This window comes from Cnephaeus nilssonii (genome assembly GCF_951640355.1).
Source record: "Cnephaeus nilssonii genome assembly, chromosome: 17".
Classification (NCBI taxonomy): domain Eukaryota; kingdom Metazoa; phylum Chordata; class Mammalia; order Chiroptera; family Vespertilionidae; genus Cnephaeus; species Cnephaeus nilssonii.
This window is the reverse complement of record NC_137088.1, coordinates 13,009,167-13,019,696: the sequence shown is the minus strand read 5'-3', so window position 1 is coordinate 13,019,696 and position 10,530 is coordinate 13,009,167. Positions and strand designations below refer to the sequence as shown.

The window sequence follows — 10,530 nt, the reverse complement described above, 5'->3', positions numbered from 1 at the left end:
GATTTAGAGTAGATAGCTGAGTATGGAGGGGGGGGTTTCCATGGAATCTCACAGATCGATCTGATCATGAATTCCTAACTGGGCATGTCATGGTGGGTAGTCATGCCACAGGCATATAACTTTTTAGTAAACCGTGCCCATTGTTTCTGTGCACCTGGGTTAACACATCTTTGAAATAACCACCCTCAAAAGAGCATATCATCTTAACTAACCTATAATCCAATCTCCATCTTATTTCCTCCCACTCTCATGTAATCTTCGTTGTCCCCTCAATTTCAAATGCATAACAGAAGCTGCAAAATTGCTATTCTCCAGAGCATTTGAGATCTTGCTTGAAACTCTTTTGTAACAAGCTTATCCTCAAAGCTTATGCTATTTGGCCCAAATAAACTCATTTTCTCTACACTGGTTTGGATGTTTTTTGTTTGTTGTTTTTTTTAAGATTTTTTAAATTGATTTTTGAGAGAGAGAGAGAAAGAGAGAGGAAGAGGGAGAGAAACATCGATGGGCTGCCTCTTACAGGCCCCCTTATGTGGGTAGGGGGGAATTAAGCCCAAAACCTGTGCATGTGCCCTGACCAGGAATCGAACGAGCAATCTTTCAAGTGCATGGGACTACACCAAACCAACTGACAACCAACTGAGCCACACCAGCCAGGGCAGGTTTGGACCTTTTTTACATCGACAGTGTGCCTGCCTCAATAATTTACTCATGGGACTAGTATTTAAATACTGGTATTAAAATTACCTGTATGTAAATTAAAATTCCTTCCCTGGTGGCTATAAACACATTTTTGTAACACTTTACAGTTTAGAGAGCACCCCACATCCTCCATCTCATTTATGCTCACTTATAACTTCACAGAGCTGAAGGAGAACACAGGATGTGTGATGTAAGGCCAAAAAAAAGTCTTGTTTTCTTTGTCAACATTTCCAAACAACTCAGAATGGACAAGGGTGCCAGGGAAACAAAGAGAAGTTTGGATCAGATTTTTTCCAGGGGTTAGTTTACCAAAGCTCCTCTCCTAACTAAATTAGCCTTGAGGATAAGCAAACAAAATCATCAATCTCATTTCATTTATACCACCAGAGGGCCACAATGGCAAAAGAATGTTCATAATGCCTTTTGTCCTAGGGTTTCTGCACTTGGTTCGCGTTCATTCTTAAGTGGTATTTGGGAGTAGGGAAAGACTATGGGTCACTTAGTCTCCTTGCTTCTATAATGTTAGCTGTCCTTTAGTCCAAACAGTCTCATTATGTGTGAGCGATGTAATAAAGAAAGGTGGGATCTTCTGATTTCTTGGGGAAGTGAGGGTGGGGCCGAGTTTGGTATCTGGATGACAGGGAATCCTGTCACCAGGCAACCCTAACACAGAGTTTTGTCATTTCTATATATAGAAAAGTCTTCAATTTTTCATCAGTTGATTAAATATTATTTTTTGAAATGTGAAACATTGATAAAGGTTCCAGAAGTGAAAAAACATACAAAGAGGTACACACAAAAAAAACTTAACTTACCTACGGCTTTGGACAGTGGTTGGTTGGTTGGTGAGTGAGCGTTTTCACGAGGCACACAGGGAACAACTGGGGTGCCAGTAATGTTGTTTTTCTTGATCATGGTGTTGGTTATATGTGATCACTGTATGGTATTTCACGCTATACTCCTGTAACTTCTACTTCTCTGTAATGTATACTTCAATAAAAAGTGCTTAAAAAAAACTTAAAAACAATTTCCTTGCAAAATTGGGACATAGGTTTTAGGCTTAAATATGGTAAACACAAGGTTTTAGATTAGTTAAAAGGGAATCTCATATAAAGGGAACAATTACAGTTATTTCAAGTAACAACTCAATTATTAATTTCAAGGATTTTCTAATACAACTCCAATGTCATACAGAAAAAATGAGTTGGTCTAAACAAGCAAACATAGCAGCCATAGCAAAGCAGAGCTCGATATACAGTCTACAATTTTCTTTCCTTCATCAGTTTCACTTACTTTATCAAGTACTAGTTTAGAAAAATTGGTCTTTACAACACCATGATATACAACACTTTCTGGACTAAAAACTTTATCAATGGCATTTTTCATCTCATGTTTATCAAGCATATGTTTTTCCATGCCCTGAACAAATTAAATTTTTTCCACATTGAAACAAATTATTACTCTCATATATTTTTAGCATTTATACTCAACTATTAGGAGCCAAATACTATTATAAAACTAAAGACTTTAAGGTTCTAATGAAAGTATTATGTGAACTGGTATCCTTCAACATTTTGCTGGAAAAAAAAAATCTTTGGAATATGTATTTTAAAGTGCTAACAAAGCCCAATTTAAAGTATAGTAACCACATTTTCCAATTATCTGAAATGACTCAAAGGTCAAATGTATAACTGTTCTTTAGGTGAACTTCAATTAAGATGAAATTGTTCTTATGAAGGTTCTAAAACAAGCACTGAAAACTAAATATTGAAAAAGTAGAACTACTAACAGGTGTTCTCACCTCTACGAGAGTAGCTATGTGTCAGTGCATTTGACAAACTTTTAAAAACAGCTTCTGTGCATTAATTAATGATAAAAGGCTGTATTTTTATCTACTAGGAATGCTGACACAGGATTCTGCAGTTCAAGACATGTGGGGAAGATTTGTTGATCAAAGTAAACTCCCAATTTAAGCAAACTTACCAGGATACTGAATCTCATGTACTCAGTCTCTTAGAAACAGGTAGAAAAATCAGAATGCTTAATAATCCTAATTAGTCAAACACTTTAAAAAAACAAATTTAAATATAAGAGAATGCAACAAGTTATTTGAACCTGAATGCAGAGAATAAATACTTTATTAACTGATTACAATTGAAAGTCACAAACAAAAAAGGGGTGTATTAAGGCAGAGCCATATATATATACATATATATATATGACATACATATATATGACATATATATATAGACAAATCCAAAGACTGTTACCGCTTTACATTAATAACCTCTGCATTTTTCTTTTACACATTTAGGCAGTGTGCTTTCTTTTCTTCTCAAAGAAACGAATCTTGACCAATATTTTAAATTGTATTTTGATAACAACTTTCAGGATCATTGATTTAGACAATGACTAGTGTATCAAATGCTATCTGGATAGTTTTCTCGGCATATTGCATTTGTGGTGGTATATTTATGTTGGTGTGTAAAATTTGATAATCACCTTTTTTCCAGTAAAGCTAACACATAATTTTAAAAAATGATTTTGAATAGTCTTAACTAAAATAAGCTTGGACTTCCAAGTCAGTCAAATGCCCAAAGCATACTGTTTTCTGCCCTTCCCTAAGCCTTCCTGTATGTTGTAAGTAGCCTTTAGAATAGGATCACATGGTTGAATTTCAGACCTATAAATTTTGAGGTTTTTAAAATCCAAACTTACTTCCTTATGCAAAGTGGCAATGCAAATAGCAATCCTACATAGTGAAGAATAATTTTTCTTCTGTATAGCTTCCTTTCATAAAAATGGGCAACCACCAAAAAAAAAAAAAGTAAGTTTAGTCCATCTGACAAAGCACTGTAGCTCCCTAATTCCACTCTTGAAGGAAAAGGCAGAGGCAAGTTTACATTATCCCAGAAAACTGAATAAATGGCTTTATTTGGTATCTTCAAGAAGCTTCTCCTTCCGTAGGAGATGTTGGTGATGTAGGAGAAACTGTGACTGGTTTTCGTGTAATTCTGTCCAGTTCCGCATGAACATCTGATAGGACAGGCTTCTGGCCTACGTTGAAGAAAAAAAAATGAGATTTAGATATAACTAATAGTATCTTTTATAGCAATGTCTCTTCATTAAAGAAACTGCCAATGGTTTCATTAATTTTATGTAGCATACTAAAGTAAAAAACATATATAAACGAAGCCACTTTAAAATGGAGTCAGAGCTTCGGTCCCAGAGGATATCTCCAACCTTGGGAATGTTAAAACAGGGCAAAATAATCTTTGACTGGGCCTAAAGCAGCACTGTATCCCAAACAACTGTGTGCAAAGACAACAAGAAATCAGACTGTTATAGCTACAGGACTGAAAATTAAAAACATTCTTTAGAATTAGCATCACTATGTTAGCTTGTCTGTATTTATAGAATTGCCTTCTTCTAGAAGCTGACATAATTGAGTAGTTGATGGAATTGTTCCCCTTCCCTTTCTCATAAATATTCCTGATTCCCCCTGGCCTTTGTCTCCTAAAACTATTTAGGTTTCTGACTGAATCAGTGCTTCCTGACTAGCTATTCTTTTGGATCTCAAATAAATGCTATTGTCTCTCATTTGGTCTTTTATTTTTAGGTTAACATTAAGTGGCATAAACATCCTAATTTAAAAATAAATTCCCTCATTTTAAAATTGTGGAGTCTGAATGGAAGTAAAAAGTATCACCTATCAGTTAATCTCATAAAGATATTTTCAAAAAAGGCATAGGACAATAAGAACAGTAAAATAAAAAATAAAATTTTGAAATCCAGAAAGAAGACCGATTAGTGGTAACTAAATTAGCAGTACTGAGAAACTTAATCTTTTACATTGTCCAAAAGAAAAGCCAAAGAGTAATTCAATTTATACCCAGAAACCTGTAAAAGGTTCAATAATATGATAGTTGCAGGCATTTGTGACAAGTTTGGCAAGGAGGTGGGATTAAAAAAGGAGAATGGGTTAAAAAGTCTGTTTAAAGAGGAACAAAATAAAAAGAAACTTAACTTCATCAAAATCAAAAACTTTTGTGCTACAAAGGACACTATCAAGAAAGTAAAAGGACAACCAATTCAGTGGGGGGAAACATTGGCACATCCTTTATCTGATAAGGGTCTAGTACACAGATACTTAAAGAACACTTAAACTTCAACAGTAAAATGACACATAACCCCATTTAAAAATGGGCAAAGGATTTAAACAGAAATTTCTCCAAAGAAGGTATACAAATGGTCGGAAACACATGAAAAGGTTCTCAACATCATTAGCCATCAGGGAAATGCAAATCAAAATCACAATGAGACAGGACTTCACACACACTGGCATCTTCACAAACACTGGGACTGTTCTAATAAAAAAGATGGACAATAACAAATGTTGAAGAGAATGTGTAGAAATTGGGACCCTCATACCTTGCTTTGGGGAATGTACATTCATAGCAGTATTATTCATAATAGCCCCAAAGTGGAAACAATATAAATGTCCATCAACTGATGAATGGATAAAGTGTGGCATATCCATAAAATGGAATTTTATTCAGCAGTAAAAAAGAAATAAAATATTGAAATATCGAAACATAAAAGGACCTTGAAAACATTGTTAAAGAAGCCATATTCATATGAAATCTCCTGATCAGCAAGTCCACAAAAACAGAATCAGATTAGTGTTACCTAGGACTAGGGGCTCCAGGGGAGGGAAGGAGTAACTGCTAATAGGTTGGAGGTTTCTTTCTGGGGAGATGAAAATATTCTAAAATTAGATTATAGTGATGGTTTGCATAACTCTGTAATTATACTAACACTATTGAACTGTATACTTTAAATGAGTGAACTTCACTTCACAGTATGTAAATTATACCTCCATAAAGCTGTTTTATTAAAAAAAAAAAAAAGTTCCAGTAACTATACCTGACTTTTTGGCAGATGGTGGTAAACCACTGCTTCCACCTCCAGCCCCAGCCCCAGGGCTGCCACCACCAACACTGGGGCTTCCCGGAGAACCAGTCTTTTTACTCAGCAAACTATTGAAGAAATTTGCCAGGACACCTTCACTTGTAGCTCCAGCTATAGAACAAAAAACAGAAACTTTCAATCAAAACATCAGGTTTTTCTACAAATTATTATTTTAGTAATCACACACAGAAGATGAATAATAGACTTGAAATTTAAGAGCTGTATGTTCCAAATTCAAGTCTACTATGATCTTAGAGGCTGGGTAACTTCTCTAATCTACTCATATAGAACAAAATATTAGAATGTTATTTTTAAAAGACCAAAGGCATATTAAACAGATATTAGTTGCTATATATCTCTGCTTTGAAAGGAGTTCTTAAAAAATATAATGTTGAAAAATATCTGCCTCAAGTATTATAAAAAAATATCTAATACCCCTATATGATTATGCATATAGCTTTTCATGTTGATTGCAGGTAAACTATTATTATAAAAATATGAATTTCTTCAATGACCTACCATAGGAGAATGATTAAATAAACACAAAGCTATCATAAAGCTTCCATCATAGAAATAACATATTAAGACTATACTGTAAAATGGTTTTCAGTCTGATTAACTATGAGATCATATCTATAGAGACAAAGATTAGAAGCTATTGCACAAAAACTGCTATGGTAAAAGGGGATTCTATGTAGATTTCTTTCTACTGAAAACGTATTGTTGTTTTCTCCAATAAAAAGAAGAAATGTACCTTTCATGTTCGGATCAATTTTTTTTGACCCAGCCGGGATGGGTGACACGCTGGCAACATTGGATGACACTGATCTGTTTGGTGTTCGAGGGGAGCCTCCTGGGACTCTTGGTGAAGCATCCTATGTAATAGGAAAGCCATAATTATAAAAACTGGAAACTTTCAACTTCACAAAAGTTCTTATTATAAACTAGAGGCCCAATGCACCAAATTCATGCAAGGGCCTTGGCCCTGGCCCCTGCCCACCATCTCTGCTGCCTCGGCCGGGGGCCTCTCCCACGGCCCCCGCCTGCTACAGCTTTGTCTGGAAGGAAGGACATCCAGAAGGACGTCTGGTCTAATTAGCATATTATGCTTTTATTATTATAGAAGAAATTACTGTATCCCATCTGTTCTTTTACACTGCAAACCACTGACAAAACTATTTAGCAATCATGTACTCTGTTAAGGACAGAAAAAAAGGCCTTTTTCTTTGCTGTGGCCTTCCACAATTTATGAAAAGCACCTGGTAATGAAATCACAGTATTTTTAGCTCCTTTGATTCAAACAGCCCCTCTGTTCAAACTGCAAGACAAGATAAGCTACTCTCAAGGCTATATTCTTGCCTTCCCCCTCCTCCCTGCTGTTTTTACAACTCAGGGATAATTCACACCAAGGAGTCTCTAGTTAGTAGACAGTTCCCTCGCCTCTTCCCCTTCAAACAAGCCTCTTTTGAACTTTTCATAACTTTTCCTCTAAGCATGCTTTACAACAGTAGCTCCCAATGTGGGGCACATGCTCTACAAGGGGACAATTTGATTGTTAAGGGGGCAATTTGAGAATGAATTATTAACAGTGAATTTTTTGCATTTCTTATGGTTCTAGGAGCCTCATATACAGTGTGTGTGTGTGTGTGTGTGTGTGTGTGTGTGTATGTGTATGTGTGTGTATATATATATACACACATATATATAGTGACATATTTATGCATTTCAGTTATCTATGTTTTGAAACTTTATTTGCTATTTTTTCATATCACTTCATATTATTATTTTTTAACAATTTCTTAGTGATTTCTTCCTCAGTACTTCAACTGTCCTTTCATTCTTTTATTTTTCTCTTTCATGGGTGCCATGTTCTTTGGAAGCTTGTTTAGACCAAGTTAATGGCCTTTTAGGCTTCCTCCACGTGAGCAAGAGTTCACTTTTTGAATAAGAAGAATTATATGTCACAGGGCGGGCATCAGGAGTTTAGAGATGCTTAGGTGGGGCATGGCCAAAAAAAGGTTGAGAACCACCATTTTATGGGCTTAAGAAAAATACTAATAAGACACCTCCCTAGGGCATCTGTCCCCATCTCCTGAAAAACAAACTATATTTTCAAGACAACCTCCTTGATGTCTGCTCAACTTCAACCCCAAATCCTCCTCCCTTTCTTGTCACCTAGCAACAGCAGCCATTACTCTTTAAAATGGGAAGGTGCTTTTTATTTCTTGCCCTGTATTGATTAGCAGTGCACCAGGCCTTTCCCTTCTGGGAAAGTGAAATAAACTTCCTCTCTGCATCTCTTCTTTCGGTTGTAAATTCATTCACTGGCCAAACCCTAACATCTTCATTATTAGAAAATACCAAAGACCCTTCACATTTTAGAATACTAATTTTACCTTCAATGAAAAAAGAAAACGTATTGAGTAATGAAGGGTGGTTACTAGCATAAGTTTGAGAGTCAGATCTGGGTTCCAATGTGGACTTATACCCTACCAGCTGCATAATCTTAGGGAAGCCAATGTCCTTCAAAGCTTCCATTTCCCCCAGTACAAAATGGGGCTAATAATAGTTCCTGCCACAAAAAGATAGTTACAGAGACATTAAAGCAACAAATAGACTTTCAAATTACAGGGGGAAAGTTAGGGAGAGGGGGGGTAGATAAGAAATCAAACGAAGGACTTGTATGCATGCATATAAGCATAAACAATGGACACAAAACTCTGGGGGGTGAGGGCATGTGTGGGGGTGGGGTGGGGGGGTAATGGTAAGATATGTACACATATAATACCTCAATAAAAAAATAAATAAATAAATAAATAAATAAATAAATAAATAAAATAAAAAAAAAATAGTTCCTGCCGCATAGGGCTGTTGTGAGGATTTATAAAATAACACATATAAATGGTTCAAAACTGATGCATGACAAACACTGCAAAATAGATCTTTACCATTTAAGTCATCTAAAAGGGAGTAAAATTTATCTTTAAAAAATCTCACAAATTCCAGAAGAATTTTTAATTCAAGTTTATATTAAAACACACCCATATGAGACATGTATATGCTTTAAGAAATAAAGAACTAAAGCAGTATGCACTGCATTTTAATAATTTTGTCAAAATCTGTAATACTGACCACAGGCCGCCCAGCTGCAGTTGGTGGTTGCTTTGCTAAAAGGGTCTGAAAAAATACAACAGAATTCTAGGTTAGATACTCATATAACATGTATTGTATTTTCTTCTTCTTCTTTTTTTTTTTTTAATACTCACCCGAGGATATTTTTTCAATGATTTTAGAAAGAGTGGAAGAGAGAAGGAAAGACAGAGAGAAGCATTGATGTGAGAGAAGTACATCTATTGGTTGCCTCCTCCACGCGTCCTGACCAGGGCCCGGGCCGGGGAGGAGCCTGCAACCCAGGTATGTGCCCTTGACCAGAATCGAACCCGGGACCCTTCGGTCAGCAGGCCAACGCTTATCCACTAAGCCAAACTGGCTAGGGCTGTATTGTATTTTTAAAGAAACTATATACAATAACAGTTTACCCATAAACCACACTAAGTCTGTTTATGATGTAATTTCATACCTGTAGCTTCATAAGAAATACTTGGTCATCTTCTGCCATAATTTCCTTCTCATGCACAAACTGAAATGAGCAATGAGCAATGCATAAATGAGCAAGTCTAGAAACAGTAGAAGCGGGGACATTTGCAACTCATTTTTCCTAATTATACAGCAGACAGAAGAGCCATCACATTTTTATTTCAGGGAAACCAGGAGCCAGTGGCTTTTCATGCACACTTGGTCTATTTTCCACCAGTTGCCAGAGTGATCCTTTTAAAAGGTTATATCAGATTACATCACTCCTCTACTCAAACGCCCCCTCCAAGCACTTTCCATCCCTCTAAGAATGAAATCCAAAGTCCTTTCTGCAGCCCCAGTGAGGCCCCAAAAGACCTTAACTCTGCCTTTCATCTCCTAACCCCTTGGGCATTCCTGCCTCTGGGCACGTGCACTTCCGGTTCCCTCTGCCTTCACCACTCTCCCCTCTTACCACGGACATTCCCTAACCATTTCAACCACAGCATGCTCTGGTCCCTGTCTTGTTTCTCCCCTTGCTTCACTTGCATAGCACTTCTGACCACTTGAGAAATGGCCCATGTATTGATTTACTGTTACCTCACACCCTCCTAGTTAGCACCTAGTGCCTAAACATGGCTCGATCAAGACAACTAAAAGCCCAATTTGTTGGTAAAAGAAAAACTGGGGGAAACCATTGCTTTTTGATGTGTGCATTTCTTTAATAGACATCCAAACCAAATACCACATCAACTGATTTTTCATTTGACATTACTTTTCTTTTTTCTGATTATCCACAAACAGAAGACAGCTGCTGAATGTAAGTGGATTCTTAAGACTCTTAATGTATGTTAGATCAAAATTACTTTTTCTTCAAACATACAAATTCAAAATTAGTGAGAAGTACTATATACAACTTTTCAGAAATGTCTGTAATACCTAACTATAGAACACCATGAACTGCTTAACATGAAATTAAGATATATGAAGAAAAAGTACCTTCTGGAACCCAATTTAACAGTCATAAGAGTGACATGTAATAGTCAAGACTGAATCTGAGCTCTAGGTTAGAAAGTTCACAGCTTCTACCTATTCAAACTGTTTAAGATCCATATACTCACTCATACTAATCTGTGATTTCCATTAAAATATGAACTCTGAACTAATATTTTCTAATACAAATATGCCAAAGGCTAAGGCATGATTCAGTAACTGAATAGCTGCTTTATGTTCTGATAAAACAGATCTTTATTTTGAATGATACATTACCAAACCCAAATTACA

General features: G+C 36.2%; 1 protein-coding gene across 1 annotated transcript in view; it reads right to left on the bottom strand.

Annotated features, from left to right (window-relative positions):
- Positions 1-691: 691 nt before the first annotated feature.
- DYNC1LI1 (dynein cytoplasmic 1 light intermediate chain 1) overlaps positions 692-10,530 on the bottom strand; it is a 33,724-nt gene continuing 23,885 nt past the window's right edge. Inside the window, exons 9-13 of the mRNA XM_079795099.1 lie at positions 9,254-9,313; positions 8,806-8,850; positions 6,428-6,548; positions 5,629-5,784; positions 692-3,759 (exon numbers count right to left, since the gene is read on the bottom strand). Coding sequence (XP_079651225.1) covers positions 3,647-3,759; positions 5,629-5,784; positions 6,428-6,548; positions 8,806-8,850; positions 9,254-9,313 — 495 coding nt within the window. The 3' untranslated portion in view covers positions 692-3,646. The remainder of the gene's footprint in view (positions 3,760-5,628; positions 5,785-6,427; positions 6,549-8,805; positions 8,851-9,253; positions 9,314-10,530) is intronic.